The sequence below is a fragment of the Calliphora vicina genome, chromosome 3, assembly GCF_958450345.1.
Source record: "Calliphora vicina chromosome 3, idCalVici1.1, whole genome shotgun sequence".
NCBI classification, from domain to species: domain Eukaryota; kingdom Metazoa; phylum Arthropoda; class Insecta; order Diptera; family Calliphoridae; genus Calliphora; species Calliphora vicina.
Genome location: NC_088782.1, coordinates 69,314,302 through 69,338,708, shown reverse-complemented (window position 1 = coordinate 69,338,708; position 24,407 = coordinate 69,314,302). Strand labels below are relative to the sequence as shown.

At 28.9% G+C, this 24,407-nt stretch overlaps 2 protein-coding genes across 3 annotated transcripts in view; one reads left to right on the top strand and one right to left on the bottom strand.

Annotated features, from left to right (window-relative positions):
- Window positions 1–24,407, top strand: part of LOC135953381 (capon-like protein) — a 501,555-nt gene that overhangs the window by 214,782 nt on the left and 262,366 nt on the right. The gene's annotated exons all lie outside the window — the stretch shown is intronic.
- LOC135953771 (uncharacterized) lies at window positions 7,026–12,976 on the bottom strand. The gene is made up of 4 exons (XM_065503762.1): window positions 12,770–12,976; window positions 12,540–12,707; window positions 7,264–7,431; window positions 7,026–7,178 (listed from the first exon to the last, which is right to left on the bottom strand). The coding sequence occupies exons 1-4, from the start codon at window positions 12,974–12,976 to the stop codon at window positions 7,026–7,028; spliced, it is 696 nt and encodes a 231-aa protein (XP_065359834.1).

Sequence of the window (24,407 nt, the reverse complement as noted above, 5' to 3'; positions counted from 1 at the left end):
CCACTCGCTCTCCAACACGTACTAATACACATACACAAAATTCAACACATTCACAATCTAATTCAATAACTACAAATAACAATTTAAACTCAAATTTGACTAGTAATCATCCGATCGATAGAATACCCCAAATTGATTTAGACATATGTGCTTCCTCTGTTAAACTCCCTCAATTCTGGACCAATTGTCCAGATGCATGGTTTGTTCACGCCGAAATGCAATTTGCAACCAAAGGCATTACTACAGACCAAACCAAATATGAATATATTATAACTGCTTTACCACAAGAAGTTATAATAAAAGTGTTAGACATAATTCAAAATCCAACTACAAATGATCGGTATCTTAATCTTAAAAAGGTGTTAATTGAACGTCACTCCCTAAGTGAAACTTCTAAATTAGACAAAATACTCTCTGATAGTGATATGGGAGATAGAAAACCATCGGAATATTATAGATCGTTAGCCCTTCTTGCTGGTTCTAATTTTAGCCCAGATGTTTTAACAAAACTTTGGCTACGTAAACTTCCAAAGTCTCTAAATGTTGCTTTAACTGGATCTAATATTAATGATCATAACGAATTAATTCAATTAGCTGATAGATTGTGGGAAGTTATTTACAACGGAGAAATATGTAGTGTTAGACAATCTTCTAGATCTTCCAATATTGAACAAATCGTACAAAATTTAACTGCTTCTTTATGTGAAAATATAAGTAAATTGACACTAGAAGTTAGTTCTCTTAAAAGAGAAATAGGAACCCGGGCTTCACGTCCTTTTTATAGAAGATATAGCAGAAGTTCTTCACGCTCTCGTGGTCGTTCACCAAATAGGAACTGGTTATGTCGTTTTCACTACATATACATTTAGATATTGTTGGACCTTTACCTATATCCCGGGAACATCGTTACATATTAACAATAATTGACCGACATTCTCGTTGGCCAGAAGCATACCCACTAAAAGACATCACAACATCTAATATAATTGATACAATAATAAGAAATTATATTTCTCGGTTCGGTGTTCCTTTGAAAATAACAACCGACCAAGGTGGACAATTTACCTCTAAAATGTTTTCAGAACTAACACAAATGTTAGGATGTTTTAAAATAACAACTTCTCCATATCACCCTCAATCTAATGGCATGGTTGAACGATTTCATAGACAGCTTAAAGCAACATTAATGGCTAAAGGTAAATCAGCAACTTGGTATGACGAGCTTCCGATTGCTTTACTAGGTATTCGTTCAGTATTTAAAGAAGATCTACAAGCTACTCCTGCAGAAATGGTTTATGGTCAAAGTTTACGTTTACCTGGAGAAATATTAACACCTACAGGAGATTTTGATGCATCTGACATTTTATATAAATTAAAAACCCATTTCAAAAACGTAAGATCTAATTTAAATCATCACAACAATTCAAATACAGGTATTCATGTACCAAAAGACCTAAAAGACTGCAAATATGTATTTGTGCGTGTCATTCATAAGAGATCTTTGCAACAACCATATGAGGGTCCTTATAGAGTAATTGAAAAGAACAAGAAATATTTCAAAATTGATATAAATAACAAGTCAGTAGTTATACCTATCGATCGATTGAAACCAGCATTAACTGAAAACACTTACATTAATTCAAACATACATTCCAGTAATACTAAATCAACAACAAAGAGAGTTTCTTTTAATTTATTGGGAATAAATTTTTTGGAGGGGGAGTAGTTGTAGGTGAATAAAAATACTTTGTGTTTTTATATATCAAAAAATATTAAGTTTTCATTTTCTTAATTAATTTTATTAATCATATTAGTTTTCAATAATTTTCCTTATAATTTTCAATATTCTACAGCGTCCAGGCTTTCTAAATATTTATTCAATGATTCCATTTTTCGAAATTCCAAGAGCTTTTTAAGTCTTTTTATACAATCTTTAAGCTTCGATTTGAGTTGGGGGGATCTGTGCAATTGCCACTCTCTTCGAACTCTTCTTTTTTCATTTAAGAGCCGTTCGACATCTGCAGAATAAATTCTATTATATCTGATTTGTCGGGGGGTTTGGGTAGCATGTTGAGCAGCCAGTTTGAGATTTTTATCGAAATTGATAAGAGAGTGATCGATGTTTTCTGGTGTTCTTAGCGGTATGTTTTCCGAGCAATGTGTACTGAAGTATTTTTTATATTTGAGCCAATCAATTCTTGTGCCTGTCATCGCTAAATTACCAGTCGGGGATACAATTTCTCGGGGGCTCAATAAAGTAACAATAGTGGGTGAGTGATCTGAAGATAGTTCCATCGAGGATTCAACTTGAATCATTTCTCCAGGGATATTTTTCATCACGCTAAAATCAATAACATCCGGTATTTAAAATGAAATTTGAAATTTTGTCTTTCTATCATAATTACAATCCGTGTCGACTTGCGATTTCGTTTTCAGGTGCATTTACAAGGGGAAAAAATAAAATTTTTTCAGTTTTTGAGTTATTGACAACATAATAGGGAATAAAAATATGAAAAAAGTATGACAATACCTCCTATAGTTTTTCCGTACCTGCGATTTAAATTTTGCGATTTTCGAGAAAAACTAATTTTTTAGCCATATTTTGGCGAATGTGCCGAATTTCCTTACTGTTATAAACTTTAAGTAAAACCAATTCAGAATATTATAGTCCAAGCAATTTTAAAATCGGAAAACGCCAACACTTAAATCGAGAAGGTCAAAGGTCAAATTTTTCAATATTTGGAATTTCTCATGGAAACAAAGCGAAATGTTATACATTTTTGGGTCGATTTTGATGAAACTTAAGAAAAATATAACATGATGTCTAGTATTTAACACGGCGATGTCTCTGAAGTCAAGCGCTTACCATACACGTTTTCAAATAGGAAGATATAGATACATGTCATTACCAAGCTCGCTTTCAAAGAGCGACTTACATAAGTTACTAGTGTTGATTCTATTACAAATTGTCTTTAACCTCTATGTCAACAGCAGAACTGCTTTACACACATCAACAGCAACATACCTGGGTATGTTCATACTTTTTGATTGGGGAATGTTTATGCCGTTAGCATAAAAATGATAATATCTAACTCGTTTGTTGGAATTCCTGAGTTATTTATTTTTTATTTTGTTAGAAATAGATAAAGGGTTTTATGATAACCAGTTTTACCCTTACATTTAGTCATTGTTAGTTGAAAAAAGTGATTGTATATGTATGCCAAAATAAGCTTTTTATTGATTTTTTATAAAGATACAAATTTTTCAAATTAAAATTAATTTATTATTTGAATATTTTTTAATGAAATTTAACAGTTATCTAGTTATATAGTTTCTATTAGAAATGGAAAAATAAAAATAAATTTTGAAAGGCTTTTCAAAAAGTATAATACATCTGCTTAGAAATTTTTTAGATAAAATAAAAAGAAAAAAGTACTTTTTTTCCATGAACTTGCGAAAAATCAAATGCATATAACAAAACATGGGACAATTGCGTAAAACAGCGTATTGCAAATGCAAAACATACCCAGGTATGTTGCCGTTGACATAAAGGTTAAAAAATTTCCTTTAAAATTTGAAATTTTTACATAAAAAATTATTTTTTTAACATTTGTACAATATAAATTTATTCAAAGTATTGTCCATTGTTTGCTATGACATTTTCCCATCTTTCTGGCAACACATGGATTCCAAGCCAAAAGAACTGCTCCTCTTTTAGGGCCAATATCGAATGAAACCAATTTCGAAAAGTCTGCTCTGATGTGAAGCATATCTCAACAAATAGTAGTCGGACGGGGCAAGGTCTAGACTATAAGGCGTGTGAGACAAAACTTCTCAACCACTTCTTTCTAAATAGTTTTTAACAGGTGTTGCAACAAGTGGCCTATCGTTGTCATGATGGAATATTAAGGTTTCTTGTCTGATCGCATAATCTGGCCTGTTCTCGCTTCGAACGAATCAGATGCATTCGGTACAAGTTCCCTGTGATGGTCTGGCCAGATTTCAGCAGCTGATAATAGCTATTGACCTTAGCTCCATGAATATTTGGTTTTGGTGTCGAATCGGCTGGTTGGCCGGGCCTCACATGCGATCTCTTACGCATCGGGTTATCGTAATGGATTTATTTTTGTCGAAAGTAATTATTCGGTGCAAAAATTAATTAATACGGACATGGAAAATCTTCTTTCAAGGTCTCTTGGCTTCAATTCGTATGGTTTCCAATATCCCTACTTTTGGATGAATCCTACTGCTCGTTTTGAAATTTCTGCTGGAATAGCTTTGAGAACTTTCGGCAGGACACATTTATCTGGTTCTCCAGATTTAGTTAATTTTGTATTTTCTATTATTAGAAAATATCAGTGGTAAATTTCACCTTGCTAGATTCATGCATTTAAATGTTAACAGGAACAAAATATGTATAGTGGTAAAATTCTGAAACTTTCATCTTCCTATATTCTTCCTTCTAGGACGGGCATTGCAGGATCGTCTTATTTTTTTTTAAATCATAGAAATTTCAAAATCAATATAAAACCTACATAGTTTGTTTTGCACAGTGTAATTAAACAAAATAGAAAATTGAACAAATTATTTTCAAATTATTGTCATTTTGTAATTATAACTATTATAAATATAGATTTTTTTAGGAAAATAACTAGTTATTAGAAAAATCAATGAAAAACCACAATAAATTATTTGTTGGTTTTTTTTTTCAAACAAATTTATTTAGAATTTTATCAAAATAGGTGGTAAGTTTATATAAACGGCAGTTACATTATGAAGTATAATTTTATAGGAATAAACTAAAGCTCAAAACTCAGAGTCTTAAAATTAGAGACTTGAGTTGAGACATTGTACAAAAAGGGTCGATAGCCATTGGCTTTCTTCAATAGTTCCGCATTTACCTAAATCCAGCCAAATAAATTCTAAACCAATAATTTTCTAAATCCATGATATTTCTCACTTACCGAGACATTTGTTACAGGAACCTGATGCAATTTAACGTGCAAGTCAAAGGCTGCTACACCACGTTGCACTAGTTTCAATTTGCAAATTGGTATTGTGGCAAACGGCTTGTCGTATTCTACATATTTAATATTTACAAACTTATCTATAATATCCATGGGTTAAAAATACTAGACTTAGCAAAACTAAGATAGTTTTTAATAAATTCATGTTGACTGTTGGAGGATAAACTTAATTGTGAGGTAAAAAGGTAAAAACTAAATGAATCTTTTTGTATTAATTCAACAATTGATATTAATACAAGTATTTAATAATGTTGATTAAATTCAACAATTATTTAAATGACCAAAATATCACTCTACCATTATGAAGCAGTTTATTATGAAAACTATTATTGTATCGTCAATTGGGTGTATGACTTAACCTTTAACATATGACGTCAAAATTTTTGACATAGTCATAGATGTGGTGTAAATTTTACACCTTATAATTTTTGCAAAAAATTTTAATTTAAATAAAAATTTTCGTTAATATTTGCTTTTTAACAATAAGATACAACAATTTTAATTTAAAAAAATTAAAAAAAGAAAGCAAAATGTTATTTGAAACAAAAAAGCTTGCACTTTATTTCGCAAGCCTTTTTGGGTTAAGACGTGCCGTGCCGCAAGCCCTCTGAAGTTTTGAGATGCATTTACAAGGGGAAAAAATGCATTTTTTTCAGTTTTTGTAAAAATGTTGCCATTAAAAAATTACTTTTGCAATTTAATTTAAAAGAATAGAAATGTGTACGTAATTGTCGTTCTAATGAGACATAAAAAACAGAAATTGGTCAAAAAATGTTAAAGTTAATAAAAAATCGCCAGGCCATTAACGTGCCTCAGGCAACTAGAACAAGAAATGTAGGAACAAAATTAACATATTTTGAGAAATATTAAAATAAAAGCTCATTTTTACTTAAAATATGTCCATATTTACTTGTATAAGAGTTTTTGTCTTCGTAGAATACCGTAAACCTATTCGCAGGTATGACAAAAAAAATAAAATTTTTTTAACGGCAGTTTCAAAACTTCATTTTAAAATTTTTAATAATTTTTTAAACAAATTTCAGAATTTTTTGATCATCTCATTGGGATTTATTGAGAATATAATCGGGAATAAATTTGGTGAATGAGCTCTATTTCCTTACTGTTATGAACACCTATTCAAAATATTATAGTCCATATAATTCTAAATATACTCTGAAAGTTTTACTAAAATTGGAAATCGTTTTTTTTACTTAAATCGTGAAGGTCAAATGCCAAATTTTTCAAAATTTGGAATTAAAGAGGATGATTTCGGTACAATTATTTGCTTTAATCTCTTAGAAACAAATAATGAAAAAAATGGTCTTAAAAAATTTAATCCTGTAATATTCTTTGAGATTTTTCCATAATTTATTTTAAAAATCATCATATCTGGTCCTTAAAGCTCTACGTATTTATTTTTTATAAAATTTTTAAAAATCGTCTAATATAAAAAATATCCAAATTGTCCTTCAAAAATTAAATTTCAAGATTCTCTTCCATTTGACATCCATATCGCCATACTAGAACAAGTGTATTTAAGTTAAAAATTTCAAAGTTCACCTCATATGAAAATTTAAAGTCCTTTTAAAGTAAAACACAGTCACGAGATAAAAAATTGAAAATGCAGTATAGCAATTTTGTTTAAATATTTTAATGATTAGAATGTTGTGGCTAATGGGGAGATGGCTTTAACTATTTTAGTTGTGCTGCTACATGACATGCAGTAGAGCCAATTTAGTTATGGAAACATTTAATGGGATAAAGTAAATCTCTGAATATCTATGTAGTCAGTTAGATATCCAAGTAGTCTCATTTTAAGCCATTTTTAGGAAATGTTTATTAACTATACATATTTATATAGGATACACTTTGAATAAATTTATATTGTACAAAGTAATGCAACCAATATATATCCAGTAGAAGGATTCTTCGACTACAATTAAATATTCCTAGACTATAACACAATTTCCAATAACAAATTTGTGTATACGTATTTTTTTATTTGTCGAAAACTGTAAAGTATACTTTAACACAGGCCCTCCACTTGTTATAGGCTGCCACTCTTATATTCAGTAGGTAATCACCTTTGGTTACTGGAAAACGTTCAAAAATATCTCTTCTCAAAACCATGTCACGCATAATGATGTCATGCTAAATAAATAAAATAAAAAAAACATTAAATAATTTATTTAAATACTTAATACAGTTTTTAGCTAAATACTTCATAACTACTCACATTAAAAGGACAAGTATGATTAACATTCGAATTGCTGGACAAAAGACCGACAATCATATTAATGAGGTGGAAGCGTTTGACATTTTTCATCACTTTGCAAAAGTCCGCGGTGACATTGTACAAATATGGGCGATAAATGCTGGTCTTACGCAGCAATTCCAAGTTGAGCTTAAAGCAAATAAATGTAGTATGTTAAAAATTGTCATGAATATTTTGTTAGAATATTTTAAACTTACAGAGACATTAGTCACCGGAATCTGATGCAAATTGGTGTGAATATTTACGCTGTACAAATTAGTTTTCTGCACATATTTCAATTCGCACACCTGCATAGTGGCAAAGGGTTTATCATACTCCTCACATTTGATGTGGGTAAAGTTTATAGAACCATTTGTTAGGTACAGACAATTTAATACAATTAAAATAACTTTCCAAAAAGCCGACATATTGTTGCCTAGACTATTCAAAAATGCCACTAAATATAGATTAAATGTGTTTCTAACAGCTATAAATGAAATTGAAATATTTTAATGAAAATATTTTCTATTAATAATAAAATGATCTATTAGCTGATAAAAATTGTAAAATACTTATAATAAATACTATTTAAATAGTACTAAATACACTAGTTTACAAAAAAATACATTTTTATTTTTGCTCATTTTTTTTGTTAGAAAAACAGCCAAAAACAGTATAACACCGTCCGACAAATAGAGAAAAAATTCGTTAAACACGAACCGGATGATATACGAAACTGATCAGAAACTATAAATTTAATGGAGAATTTCGTGATCCTGTGTCCTTTTTTAAGTACTTCAAAGTTTCAAAGAACAACAACAATGACAAATTGTATGTCAAAAGAACAAGAAGAGTTGTAAAATATTTTGTATTATCTTTATTTTATCCTGTAAGGATCAAAAGATGTCAAAAATGTCCTTTAAAATGTGTATCTTTTAATATCCTTTAAGATTGCCAATAAATTCCTTTTAAAAAAATAGTGCGTTAAAGACCCAAATATTCTATACTAAATGTCAAAATTTCATCCTTTATATATATAAAGGTCAAATAAAAATATAAAAAAAACATTTATTAGTATACAAAAAAGTTTTATTAATAAAAGTGCATGTTTATAAACTACACCACCATAGTGGGGGAGGTATAATGGGTTACGGCTGTTGTTTGCAACATACACAAATATTAGTATACCAATCTGCTCAGGATTACTTTCTGAGTCGACTAAGCGATGTCCGTCCGTCTGTCCGTCCATCTATGTAAACCTTGTAATCAAACTACAGGTCGCAGGTTTAAAGATAATTCGACAAAATTTGGCACAAACCTTTATATTGCCCCAAGGACAAAGGCTATTGAATTTGATTAGAATCAACCCATTATTTATCCTAGCGCCCATACAATTGGCCTATTTGAAAATAGTTAAGCTATCATAAATATCTTAATTATAAAGATATTCAAACCAAATACAGCATAATTAAGTCTTATGTAAGCCGAACTCTCACGACCAAATTTCGTGACGATCGGTCAACAGTATTTCATAGCTCCCATATAAGCAACATTCTCGAAAATGTCATTAATATACATAAATCTCTGAAATATGTCAGTATCCAAACAAAATTCAACACAATTATGTTTCATATATTCGCAATTCATCCCACCAAATTTTGTGACGATTGTTCCATAATTAGTCATAGCTCCCATATAAGGCCCACTACCGAAAATGTTGGTATTCAAATAAGATTCAACACAAATAAGTTTCATATCAAAAGAAAACTCTTTATAATCATATACCCGGTGTAGGGTATCAGTTGGTACCATTTTACTTGTTTATTAAAAAGTCTTCTTCGTTGCTTTTCACAACGGATTTTGTCATATTTTTTTCGAATGAAATATTAAAATAAAATATGTATAAAAAATCAAATAATTCAAATTTAAAATATTTTTTAACACTTAAGTAGTTAAGATAGAAGGATGAAATTTTGGCATGTGGTATTCAATATTTGGATCTTCAACTCACTATTTTTTTAAAAAAAATTATTGTTAATCTAAAAGGATATTCAAGGATAAAAATTTCAAAGGACATTTTCAACATCTTTTGATCCTTACAGGATAAAATAAAAATAATGCGAAATATTTTACAACTCTTCTTGATCATTTGACATCGAATTTGACATAGTAGGATTATCAGAAGTATTTTAAAACATTTTTTTAAAAATGTACTCCTCTTAAAACTTGAAGTCTTTTTAAAAGGAAACAGGATCACAAAATGAAAAACTGAAAACGCAGTTTTTCTCCATTTAAGTTATGGTTTCAGACGTATATCATCCGGTTCGTGTCTAATATTGAGTGTCGTACGGTGTAATAGGATAATATACAACTTTCTAGTTCCATTTTACTAATTTCAACTATTTATTTTTATCTTGTCTTTCCAGGTATGTTATAAAATATATTCTAGAGTACGCGTATAAATGTAAGTTTAACATTTTAGTACATATTTAAGACTCCAGCGGAATTGCTAAAGAAGAACAAAATAAAGCAATTTAATTTAAGTTTACCAAAAGGTCAAATTATGAGTATTGACAATTCATGTTCTGTCATATGGGCAATTCCATGTCATCGTACGTCATATTGTACGTCTATAGAGTGGAATAGATTTTGCAAAAATAGGAGTATCTGAAAAATAATTTCATCTTTATTTTATATTTTAAAAAAATAATAAGTTCTTTCGAAACAAGCGAAATAAGGGTATATCAAGCGAAATAAGAGTATATCGTACGTGACATAAAACGGAATTAATTTTGACGTACATGCAGAAATATGCTTATCGTGAGAGACATTATGTTTTCTTTTAATTTTGAAATCGATGTCTGCCGATCGCAATGAATATTCAGACACAATTTTTCAAAAAGATCGGTCGAGGATTCTCTGACTTAGATGGGGTAAAAATTTGAAATTTTGGCAGGTGTTTTTTCACATCCATGTAACTTTTTACCCATTGTTCTTAGCAAAATGTGTCCCAAATATTTAAGAAAGATATTTTTTCAATCTTTCGATTTTCAGTTTTTTCCGAAATCAAAATTTTTTTTCAAAATGTCCCTTTTCTTTCTCAAAATAAAGCTTAGATATTTCAGGATCATATGGGCATCATTTAACATTAAGTTCCCTATTTGAGGTTGTTACTCATGATCATGTATTTGAATTTCCAAAAATACTATGAGAAGAATATTATGTAATGGTCCGATCAAAAATTAGAGTTAGGGCCTTTTTATATTAAGGCATCAATATATACATGGGATGCCACAAAAGTACCAAAATGCTGTTTTTAAAAATATTTTCCTATTACTTATGCCCTCAACTGTCTGAAAAGTACCATTAATTCCCTTTTTATGCATTCTTACACACTCAGAATCAAGTGTTTCTAAGTCCAATATTATTAAAAATTAAGAAGTACTATTAGAAGAAGATAAAAAAGTACCATAAGGTGTCTATTTTTTTGGTAGTATTATAAGGAAAAAAGTACCATTAATCCTTCCCTATCAATGATTCTTAATTCAGAAGCTTGCTTGTTATTTTTTATGTTGATAGGTCATTAATTTTAAACAGAAGAGCATAAAAGTACCATTCGAATACAGTTTTTACCCGTTTCTGTTATGAACTTGTTGGCTTGGGTCTTTAATGAAATCCAATGGAGTTAAATTACACGATCTATGTGATTATTTATGATCACTGAAACTAGAGAATACACGGCCAGGCAATGTTTAATGCACTAATTGAATTACAATATTTTGGTACAATATTTTGGTAATAGTCATGGTTCAATAGAGTACAAACAAACAAATTTCATGATTTTTTTATTTTTAATTTTTGCTGTCTTTGACATTATTTTTCCCAGATATAAAACGGTTAATAATGTCCTAGAAGTTTAAAAATGAAAAATCGTAAATAAGCAATCCAAACAAATAATCTGAAATTAGATATTAAAAAATTTTATGAAAAAATTTTAACAAATTTTGTGACCAAATATAAAACTTCCTCGAAATCTGAAAATTTTAAATCGGTGCCTACAGACACAACCCATATGACTTAAAAATGCGGGAGTTTTTAAAATTTTTGGCTTTAATTTTGAAACATTTGTACAATATAAATTTATTGAAAGTATTTGCCATATTTCTGGCAATATATGGATTCCGAGCCAAAAGAACAGCTCATCCTTTGAGACCAATAACGAATCAAGCCAATATCGGATACTAAAGCGTATCCCAGAGAGAGCGTTCTGCATCTGTCGAAACAAATGCTAGATGACCGGGGTAGAGGCAATACTTTCCAACCACTTCATTCTAATTACTTTCTAAGGTATTCACGCTTGTAATGAATCCATTTTTATCGAAAGTAATGAATCGGTGCAAACATGATTTTCTTTTATAGCATTCAAAATCATTTCGGCCATTCAAAATCGTTTTTTCAAGGTCTCTCGGCTTCAATTCGTATGGTACCCAAATTCCCAGCTATTGGATGAATTCTGCAGCTCGCAAATAATCTTCATGAAGTAATGCTTACAATTGATGGTCTTCAAATTTTTTTGGCTGGCCTGAGCGATATTTGTCTTCCATGTTAAAATCACCACTTCTAAACTGCAAAAACTATCTCTCTTCACGTTGAAACCAATGGAACACTTTCACCATAAGCTTTGGTGAGCAATATTTTGGGAGACATTCTAAAACAAATCATGATTTAATATGAGTTAATATAGTCACTGCTTTGGCCAGTTAATTAGGGCCAAGGTTATTTATTAAATTCCATATGGATTTCAATTAATTTTTCGAATATTTCCACACAAGTGTATTTTATTCAGCTGCGGTTGTTCTACAACTTGATCATCTTTACAGTCCAAAATTCCCAACAAGCAGTCACAGGTTGTGGATGCATTTGAGGGTTCTCTCAATTATTATAGAATTAAAACTTTTCTACTCAGAGAAAGTACCACAAAAGTTTAAAAAGGTACTACTTTTTCAAAAGGAGTTTAATTTTATTTAATTAGTTTTTTATTTAATTTTACATGTCAAACACTAAAAAGTATAATTTAATACAAACTCTCCATTTGTTATAAGCACCCACTCTTATATTAAATAAGAAATCACCATTTGTCAAAGGAAATCGGTTAAATATTTTTGTTTTCAAAATCATATTCTTCATAATGATATCATGCTGCAAATTATTTAAACAATTTGTTAATCTCATTGAATGGAAGTCATGCATATACTCACATTATAAGGACAAGTGTGATTGACATTTGAATTAACAGCCAGGATATCGATCAGCATACTAAAAATAGGGAAACGTTTGGCATTTTTCATCAGTTTACAAAAATCCACGGTGATATTGTACAAATATGGACGATAATCTAAATTCTTGCGCTGCAGTTCTAAATTAATCTTAAATGAGATAAAATTTAAAAAAAGCTTAAATTATAAAAACACTGATATTTTAAACTTACAGATACATTAGTCACCGGTATTTGATGTAATTTACTATATATATTCACAGCGTAAACACCACGTTGCATGTACTTCAATCCACACTGGTGCATTGTGGCAAAAGGTGTATCATATTCCACACACTTGACGTTGGTAAAGTTTATAGAACCACTTGTCAGACATATAATGTGGAATATAAAGAAAACAATTTTGCATAATGCCGCCATTTCAGTTGCTGAACTTGCCAAATACGCTGAAATAAATTAAATGAGTTCCGGATTCAATTTGACAAACTCCAATTATGAAAAATCAATAATTTTAATTGCTATATCAGAATTTTAATCAGTTTAATTAAAATTCTCTTATATTTACTATAAAACAAAAACCATTTTTTTTAATTATAAAAAAACTGTATACTGAGTCACTTTGCTATCGATCACAATAATAATAAAATTGGATAATAGGAATGAATTTAAAGACATGGTAACAAATTATGAATGCCAATTTTAGCATTTCCCAAAACGAGTAAAATTGTTTCTTGCTTTTTCTTTTACTAGTACCAAATAACTCAATTTCATTATTTATAGAATTAATTTCTTATCGTTAATCTTGAATTCAAATCCATTACAAAATAACTTAATCAAATTTATTGAATGATTAAATTTTTAATGAATTCAAAACTATTACAAAAAAGGCTTAAGTCAATTTTTTTCAATTCATTTTGTAAAGATTAAAAGAAAATAAAAACAAGTAAGAAAGCTATATTCGGCTATGCCGAATCTTATATACCCCTCACCAAATTATACTTTAAAATAATTTTTAAAATTTTTTATGTAAACAAAATTAATTTTTGTGTGTATTCGATTTTTCTCTTGTTCGAATAAAACGAATAATTCGAATAAGAGATTTTAACTTGTTCGAATAATTCGATCACACGTTTAAAATTAATCGAATTATTCGAATAATTTAAATTTTTTTAAAAAAGTAAAGAATGAAGTTTTTTTTAAAAAAGTAAAAAATTAAGTTTTGATGTCGGTTTTTATACCCTTCACCTTCGTGAGAAGGGTATATATAAGTTTGTCATTCCGTTTGTAATTTCTACATTTTTCATTTCCGACCCTATAAAGATAGCGGAGTCGATTAAGCCATGTCCGTCTGTCTGTCTGTCTGTTGAAATCAATTTTCTGAAGACCACAGATATCTTCGGGATCCTAATCTTCAATAATTCTGTCAGACATGCTTTCGAGAATTTTGCTATTTAAAATCAGCTAAATCGGTCCATAAATGGCTGAGATATGAGGAAAAAACCAAGACAACCTCGATTTTTGACCTATTTCTGACCTATATCTGGATTACTAAGACATTAATATAGACAATATGGAATCTAATGATAGATATTTCAAAGACATTTGCAACGACGTATATAAGACATAGTAAGTTGGACCTACAATAAGTCAAAATCTGAAAAAAAAAAATTTAACCCGAATTTAAAAAAAAAAATGAAAATTTAAAAAAAAAAAAATTAAAAAATTTAAAATAACAATCGAAAATTTTTTTTTTTGAAAAAAACAACTGGAAAAAAAATTAAATTTTGTTTACCTAAAAATATTTAAAATTTAGAAGTATAATTTGGTGAAGGGTATATAAGATTCGGCACAGCCGAATATAGCACTCTTACTTGTTTAATATTTTATTGTTATTGCTAAAATGAATGATAATGTTAAAAAACATTCGAAAACAAAGCCCATCATTCAATTTTCAACAGAAATATTCTGATCAGATTAACTTCCGAACAATCTACAAAACAATTGACTAGCAAACCCTTTAGTTTCCATTTGATCCTGAATTCAAATACAATATAAACGTATTAAGAACTTTTTTATGTCGTTCATTAATTCGGGTTTTAAATTGAGTAACTAATTCTTTAGTAAATTAATTATTCACTATTTCTAAATTATTTATAACAAATTGTATTATACATCAAGCTCTATCAACGTTACCGAATCTTTGCTTTACGCGGTTAAAAACATCACTTATAAACATACATATATGTATTTTAAGATCATGGCCTTCATCTATTTCAATGTTATCATTATAAATGTTAGCCTCAATATCACTTTCGACGACCGTTTCAAAATCACATTCTCCATCACATTAACTCCACTTTAATCTAAGTTAAAATTTTGATTATTAATTCTTCTAATATTTCGCCTGCTAAATAACAAATAGTTTATTCCGTATCTTTTATTTTCATTGGTTCAAGTCCTAAGTTAACAATTTTGAAAGATTTGTTTTTAGAATTGTAACTTCTTGCAGTAATATTTATATATTTATACAAGTTAGTCATTAAATTCCATCACGAATAAGTGTAACGATAAATGAATTCTGTTTAAATAAAAGCCTTTGAATAAAGCTAAAGAATTACATGTTGGGAATGGCTTTATGACATAAATTTTATGGAATGAATGGCTAACATTTCTTAAATCCTAATTGAGATTTTAGTGAATTAAGCTCAAATTAAGCTGACTGTTCTCAACATTAAATTTTTGTAAATTTTATTATTAACACATTCTACACTAAGGTTCTATTACAGCAATTCTGCTGTACTGAAGAGTTCGTACTCCATATCTTAAACGAAGCATAATTATATGAGTTTTGAAATACTTACTCCTAAATTTGTTAAGGTGTGGGCTTCTGGTCACACATTGATTCGGCACACTAATTTTTAACCGATTGAGCTCAAACTTTTGCCAAATTTATTTTTAACCTAACCATACACAAAACTGCCCTTCGTTTTTGAAACAGATGAGTTTTCAATTCATCCATACATACATCCATACATTGAGGGTCCACCTTAATATTCATATGTTTTTTGTTTGTCCATTCGTCAGAACCGAAGATTTCAAATCGAGAAAATGGGTAAGGAAAAATCCGGGACAACCTCGATTTTTGGCCTATTTTTGACCTACAGTGGTGGCCACCAATTTAAGACAAATACTTGAATTTTTTTCATCAACTGAATTTTAAGTGCGATAGAGCCAAAATAAAAGGACCTCTAAGGGTATGAAATTTATTATTAATGTTTCTAGTTTCTGAAAAATGTTTGGAAAAATCGGTAAAACATATATGGACAAAGATATGTGGAAATACGTTGACCCACCTCAGCGAACATCCGCTGTTAATAACATGATATGACCGAAACTAATGGAACTAAAAATACGAAATTTGGTCCGAATATTTTATAATAATAAAAATATAATGATATAAATGTGAGAAAATATGTTTATTTAAAAAAATTTGTTTTTGGTCAAGTTGTAGAAAAATTTTATGTGTTCGTGGTGAATATGTATGAATTGACACAGTCGAATAAAACACACTTGTGTGTTAAAACAATCCTCATGCATACATATTTGTTGAAATATTTGAAAAAATAATTGACAATTACATGGAATTTAGCAAACAATTTTTGTCTTAAATTCCTGGCCACCACTGTATATCTGGATTACTAAGTCATTAATATAGACGATATGGATATCCAATGATAGATATTAAGAAGACCTTTGCAACGACTTATATAAGACCATAGTAAATTCGACCTACAATGGGTCAAAGTCGGAAAAAATATTTTTTTACCCGAATTTTTTTTTCAACAAAAGTTTTTTTTCGCTAAATATTAAAAAAATAAAAAAAAAAATTTAAATTAAAAAAAATTAAAAAAATTCTTTTCCAAAAAATTATTTTGAAGTATAATTTGGTAAAAAGTATATAAGATTCGGCACAGCAATTTTTTGTAAAGAATTCAGCAATTTTTTCACCAAGAATTCGTTACAATTGCGCCTATGATACACTCACAAACTACTGCAACCACAGTTACTATTTTTACACACTGCTTCGTTCGAGTAGCCTCGATTGTTCTTAACGGTCAGAACTAGCATATTCGAATTCTAGAGCTTTCGATGTTAATGTTAACACCTTAAACATTTAGTGTTGCCATACTTAAAAACAATGACAATAACTGCATGCTATCAACATTATTGATAAGTAGAAGCTTATACTGATGGACATGTTTATAAAAACGATGAATGTTGCAGGCAGTTGTTACAGATCGTTAAATTCAAATCGCTATTGCAAATTCGTATCAATATTGAAATTATCATATACAACTATATTTATTTTCAACACTATTATTCTCAATCCATTAGGGAAACATCGCCATGTTTAACTGTTTCCTTGACTTGATGAGAGTAGATGCATAATATAATTGATGCTATCAGAATTAAATCTGCTTAGTTGTATTTTATCTGTCCACACAATTCGATTCCGGTCTTCCTAGGTCCATTTGCATAGTCTAAATAAGCGTTTTTGGTCTCATATAATTTTTTTAGGAGAAATCCACACAGTCTAAATAATGGCGATGCTTTTATAGATTTTAATACTTTCTTTAGGGAACTTTGCTGTCAGAATTCTTAAAATTTATCGATCATTTCTTCTTTGTTTTTATCAGACTTTTTATGGATAATTTCACATTTTTTTTTCGGTTTTATTATCGGTATTTGAGAAATTTTCATGTCCTTGTAGAAATTCCACGAAAAACCATATTTTTCACATTATCAAGGTCAATTGTAATAAAATATTTTTTTTGTACCGACACTATTCTTTGATTAGTATATTTATTTTTGTATTTGCAAATTTGAAACCCAATCTTTATAGGAAGAAATTTAAAAATGTTGTAAAACTGAACAAAAGCACTAATGAGTATGTCCTTCGAATTTGATTACTTGTGGATGGGCATTTAAGGAGGTATTACAAAATACAAAAAGTGTCAAACTTTTGCTCCACAGTTTATGATCATACATAGTAATGTAAATACATATGAATATTTACATTATAACGAGGATAGACAATTGTACAAGGATACGGATGCTTGGCAAAACCTGAGTGTTGGTGTGTGGGTACTTGACTCACACCAACCTACACTCCAACTCATGAATAGCTAACTTGGCTTGTGGCACAAAGTAAATATCTATTGTTTGTAAGACACACACACTCTTGCTTTGAAAAAGGAAACGTGAAAAAAAGAAAGTTAAGGAAAGGAAAGAAACACATGTGAACCTCAATTTCATTTAAGCCTACAACAATTTTCTTGCACTCAAAAAGTTTTCCAATTTAAATTGTACAAATGTGTGTATTTTAGTTTTTATCAGTGTTATACGTACATATGTATATATGCAAATTAGGGTGTTTCACCAAAAGATTCTTTTTTGATTTTTTGAAGTCTTAAGGTACGCTCACATTGGGGAAATATTTGGCGGAAAAACTTAGCCAATATATTCAATAAATGTTTATTTGATATTAGATTACTTTTAGAAGAGCAAATAACTTCAAACTATATAATAATGATATTTTCTAAATTGAAGCTTGTATATAAATACTGCTTCAATGAAAATAGAAATAACTATTTTTTTAGTTGTTACGCTTTTGACGTCAACTGTTTCAACAATGTGAACGTACCCTTAAAGCGGTATACGAATTCTTATGATCCAAACGATTTTTGAATTTTGTTTTTGGTTGAAACTCCTTAATGAATACATACATCCATAAGTCTGAGTGTTTGTCTAGTTCAACATCAAACATTTACACTCACTACATATTCATGAAAACGTACACAAACACTCGTGTCCTTAGGAGATTATACATATGTGCATTATGTATGTAACAGGACTTTTTGTTCAAGAGAACACTTATGCATATTTACAATGCATACATACATATATGAGCAAAAACACAATTTTATTGAAATATTTCTTAGCACATCAGTACCGTTTTGTATGAACAAGAAAAAATACTTCAGCGTGTAAAATCCGTTGGTGTGAATTTCTTTGCTCAATGAGCTCAAAAGTCATCGGTGTTTAAATGTTAAAATAGAAATATTTAGTCTTCAATATATACACGAATTTTAGAATAAGATAAAATGTATTGGTTCACTAATTGATTTAAGTTTTAAAAGAATTTATTACAGAGAGGCTTTTTATACTAACATTTTTTTATTAAATAAATCAGCAGATTTCGGTTTTTAGATAAAGTTTGTCAACAGCTTAATATTGCGTTTAGTTTTTAAAATTTTCACGAATGATCTTGGATGTTGCGAATTCTGACCGTCGCACAGTGGCGTCATTTGAGTTTTGGCTACCTAAGTACAAAAATGGTAAAATTTATCAATTCTATGGATAGATTCTTTTTCTTTTAAGTAAAATTATAAATTTTGTTAGACATTTCTCCATAACTCTTTACATGTTTTTTTTTTGTTACAATAACAAAACACATGTAAAATTTACACTAAAAGTACACGCTTGTAAGACCATACAATTTTAGGAAAATCAGCGAATTCACTTAATTGTGAATAAATACGAAAGGAATCCATTGATATTTATAATTGATGTCTCATTTTGTTCCTATTACATGTAGCTTTAAGATAAAGCAATAAATCTGAACAATTTCTACCGTTTTCGATTTTTCATGATTTTTTTAAAACAAAATTTTTTGCTTCAATTTGTTATTATAACTCCGAAAATATTGAGCCGATTAAAACGCAATATATATGTGAAAATTTGTACATAGCATGGGGAAAATGTTTTCAAAATTCAATCATTCAAAAGAAGAACTTAACTACTCAATTTTATGTTTATCAAACAAGAAAATAAATTTTGTGAAAATGAGCGAATTAACTTAAATGTGAATAAATTCGAAAGGAATCATTAGATTTTTATGAACGGTATCTCATTTTGTTCCTATTACATGGGGCTTTGAACAATTTGTGGCATTTAACTTAAATTTTTTTTTAAAAAAATCTTTCCATAGAATTTAAAATTTGGACCATATTTGTAGTACTGGAACCACAATACAACAAAATTGTGGAGTGGTTTAAAAAGCCTGTAAAACTGTGCCTACTTATGGGTTAGCAAAGTTGAAATTTGTGGAAATATCATTTTAATGGAAGTAAAATAAAATATTTTTTAAAATTTTTGATTTTTTATGTTTATTTTAAATGAATTTTATGATTTAAAATTATTCCTGAAAAGATTTTATTTTTTTTTTTAAATTTATTTTTAATTTTTTTAAAAATATTCCAGAAAATATTAAAAAAAAAATATTTTTTTAATCTATATACTATATAAAAGAGTAATTTATTTTTAAATTTTATTTAAAATATTAATCACAATCCTTAAAATAAAGTATATCTAATGGGTTTTCAGGGTTATATCTCATAAGTTGCCCAAAAATGCATGCAACTCATTTTTCGAACCATGTCTTTTTTCAAAATTTTACCTCTAGCAAAGAATGTGGCAAGGACAGTCAGCTGGAATAATCAAAGAACTTATTTTCAAAATATAGCATATTTGAAATTGTTTTCTGTAAAATATGTTTAATTTTAAGGGACACGTGAATTTTATCCAGATATTTCAAACATTTTGTGATTAAATAATTATATTTGCACTTTAGTGTTAAGTAATCCAAACGTGTACCTAATTACCTCAGTAGCACTCGGGACATGGATTTTAAAATAAAAGTGTTTTTGCCCATACATGTACATAAAGACATGCATAAAGTATGAGATAATATTCAATATGAGTGTGTGTTGTTAATTAACATGAATGAGATACATTTGAGAGTGTTGAAGGCAAAACAACTATATTCTTGGTTTAAATCTTGCATTTGTTATCAATAAAATAAACTATATTAATAGCAATAACAGCTCTTAAATATTGCGTAACTACTTGCAAAGTAGCATTAAATTACAAAACTGACCTTTCCAAAGGGAGCGTTTACCAAGGGGAAAAGCTCATTAAAACTGTGTTAGTGTGTTTTTCAATCCGAAAGAAAATATTTGCGTTTTGCAATCTTGTGAATATACAAATACCAAAATTTTCATTTTCATTTTCGAACTTTCTAGATTTCTCCAGTTATTGTTTGTGCAAAATTAACCTCAATTAACTTCATATGTGTTTAAATAAACTTAAATAACATCTTTATTTGATTTTAAATAAAAGCTGTTAAAACAATTATTATTAAATTCTTAAGGTATTTAACCACTTGAACGGAAACCTAATTATTTCTTAAATTAATTTTACAAGTATTAAGTAGAAAATCTTCTATTTACATTCACTTGAACATAAATTCTTAGTTAATTACTAAATTACCGCAAAACCTAAGCCCTTTTCAATTCTATTAAGATTTGAATTAACTTAAATATGTATGAATACGCAGCCACATACTAATTTTAATATCTACATACAATATACACTTAAGTAAGTAGTACATATTTACTCAGTTGCTAAATATCTATAATCCCCCTCACACTTGCATGAACTAACTAAATAATAGCACCATTTTCACTCCTTCTTCTTTCATTCATTCATTACTTGAACAAATACAGATAATAAAAGCTCAAGTGTGCACACAAAAACACATATATAATACTTACACACACACTTTTCCTATTTATTTTACCCCAAAACTTTATTAATTTATTGTTACGAGGATTGTTTGTTAATTTAGCAACCGATACGAACGGAATTTATCTAAATGATCTTTTTCTCACTTACAGTTGTATTGTTCGCCTGAATAATGTTAGCGTATGAGAAATATTGAGCATTCATAACAAGTATACTCAGGAATAACATGACTTATACTTTATCTTATCTAAGCTAATTTATAAAAACTATAAATCGGGCGAGGCAAAACTTCCTTACCACTTTATTCTAACTACTTTTTAACAGGAATATTACATTTTCATGTTTCAGAAAGAAATATAGCATAACTTCCCGCATATGACGATTCGGCGGTACATAATTCGACTTTTTCGAAGCAAAAAATACTTGGTTTTTTACACTATAATGTGCAAAATGCACAAAATATAATGCTTGATACAGATAATAATAAAATCATACGAATTCTAATCTTCTTTTAATAAAAATCTTTTTTTTGAATAAAACGTTAGAATAAAAAACTTGAAAAGATTAATTTAGGACAAAGTTTATAAATATTGATCAATTACTTATACAAATATTCACATAAATTTAAATAATTTTTTTAAATATGTTAATAAATTTCAGTTATCTCTAGAATCCCCCACGGTCTCATTCTGAATTTAATATGTTTGTAATTGTGCAATGGCTCATACTTAAGTAAAATATATGAAAAAGGAAGACGGCTACACTCAGGGAAAAACTTCAACTTAAAAATATTAATTCAATAATGTTCATTATAATAGATTACACCTTACGACACGCAATATTAGACACGAACCGGATGATATACGTCTGAATCAATAAATTAAATGGAGAAAAAGTCCGTTTACAGTTTTTCATTTCGTGATCCTGTTTCCTTTTAAAAGGACTTCAAATTTTCAGATCATCCTACTATGTCAAATTTGGTGTCAAATGATCAAGAAGAGTTGTAAAATATTTCGTATTATTTTTATTTTATCCTGTAAGGATCAAAAGATGTTGAAAATGTCCTTTAAAATTTTTATCCTTGAATATCCTTTTAGATTTCCAATAATTTTTTTTTAAAAATAGTGAGTTAAAGATCCAAATATTGAATACCACATGCCAAAATTTCATCCTTCTATCTTAACTACTTAAGTGTTAAAAAATATTTTAAATTTGAATTATTTGATTTTTTATATTTTATTTTAATATTTCATTCGAAAAATATAAATCCGTTGTGAAAAGCAACGAAGAAGACTTTTTAATAAACAAGTAAAATGGTATAGTCGGGCAAGCCCGACCTTGTGTTACCCTACACCGGGTTTATGATTATAAAAAGTTTTCTTTTGATATGAAACTTATTTTTGTTGAATCTTATTTGAATACACACATTTTCGATAGTGGGCCCTATATGGGAGCTATGACTAATTATGGAACAATCGTCACAAAATTTGGTGGGATGAATTGCGAATATATGAAACATATTTGTGTTGAATTTTGTTTGGATACTGACATATTTCAGAGATTTATGTATATTAATGACATTTTCGAGAATGTTGCTTATATGGGAGCTATGGAATATTGAATTTGGTTTGAATATGTTTATAATTAAGATATTTATGAGAGCTTAACTATTTTCAAATAGGCCAATTGTATGGGGGCTAGGATAAATAATGGACTGATTCTAACCAAATTCAATAGCCTTTGTCCTTGGGGCAATATAAATGTTTGTGCAAATTTTGTCGAATTATCTTTAATCCTGCGACCTGCAGTTTGATTACAAGGCTTACATGGATAGACGGACAGACGGACGTACATCGCTTAGTTGACTCAGAAAGTGATCCTGAGCAGATTGGTATACTTTAAGGTGGGTGTTGCGACAATATTTTTGTATGTTGCAAACAACAGCCCTAACCCATTATACCTCCCCCACTATGGTGGTGTAGTTTATAAACATGCACTTTTCTTAATAAAACTTTTTTGTATACTAATAAATTTTTTTTTTATATTTTAATTTGACCTTTATATATATAAAGGATGAAATTTTGGCACTTAGTATAGAATATTTAGGTCTTTAACGCACTATTTTTTTAAAAGGAATTTATTGGCAATCTTAAAGGATATTAACGGATAAACTTTTTTGACATCTTTTGATCCTTACAGGATAAAATAAAGATAATACAAAATATTTTACAACTCTTCTTGTTCATTTGACATATTATTTGTCATTGTTGGAATAGCAGGAGAATTTTTAAATATTTTTTGAAAAATGTACTTCTTTGAAACTTTGAAGTCCTTTTAAAAGGAAACAGGATTTGAAGTTTGTCATTCCGTTTGTAATTTCTACATTTTTCATTTCCGACCCTATAAAGTATATATATTCTGGATCGTTATAGATAGCGGAGTCGATTAAGCCATGTCCGTCTGTCTGTCTGTCTGTCCGTCTGTTGAAATCAATTTTCTGAAGACCCCAGATATCTTCGGGATCCAAATCTTCAATAATTCTGTCAGACATGCTTTCGAGAATTTTTTTTTGTATACATTACTTGTTTTTGTATAAAATTAAGATATCTGACCTAGTGTTGGATTTGATAATCATTTTTGTATGAATGACCATCAAAATACATTTTGTTTATATATAAAATATAATATACATATCAAGTCTAATATTACAATTCCAAGAATTCCAAGTTTGATTAATTTAAAAATTTTTTTGTTGGTAGACTGTTTCTGGGACTTGCCCATATGTGTTATTACTCAATCACAAACCGGTAGAAAGTTATAACGTGCTAAATTTTGATGACAGCATTTTTGTGACTTTAAAATTAAAGTGGAATTTAAAATTATCTGGACTATAATATTCTAAATAGGTTTTACTTAAAGTTCATAACAGTAATTAAATTGGGCGCATTAGTTAAAATATGGTCAAAAAAATAGTTTTTCTCTTGGAGCACTCTAATGAACAGACATATGTATATTAAATAGAAGAAATCTCAATGTTCTTTTCAATTACGTATAAAACGACTTCGAAAGTTTCATCGTCAATTGGCCAGTTTCAAACAAATTTAAAATTTTAGAAATCTAGACAAACGACATATGTATCTAGTAGACGTTGTGTAAAGCCATGACTAAAAACTTGAATTTAACAAATATGTTAAAAGTTTTCTCA

Coding starts and splice junctions, on each gene's coding strand:
- LOC135953771 (XM_065503762.1), bottom strand. CDS start 12,976: ATGGCGGCATTATGCAAAATTGTTTTCTTTATATTCCACATTATATGT. Junction 7,432..12,539: donor ATCACACTTGTCCTTATAAT/GTGAGTATATGC, acceptor ATTTGCTTTAAG/CTCAACTTGGAATTGCTGCG. Junction 7,179..7,263: donor ATCATACTTGTCCTTTTAAT/GTGAGTAGTTAT, acceptor TTATTTATTTAG/CATGACATCATTATGCGTGA.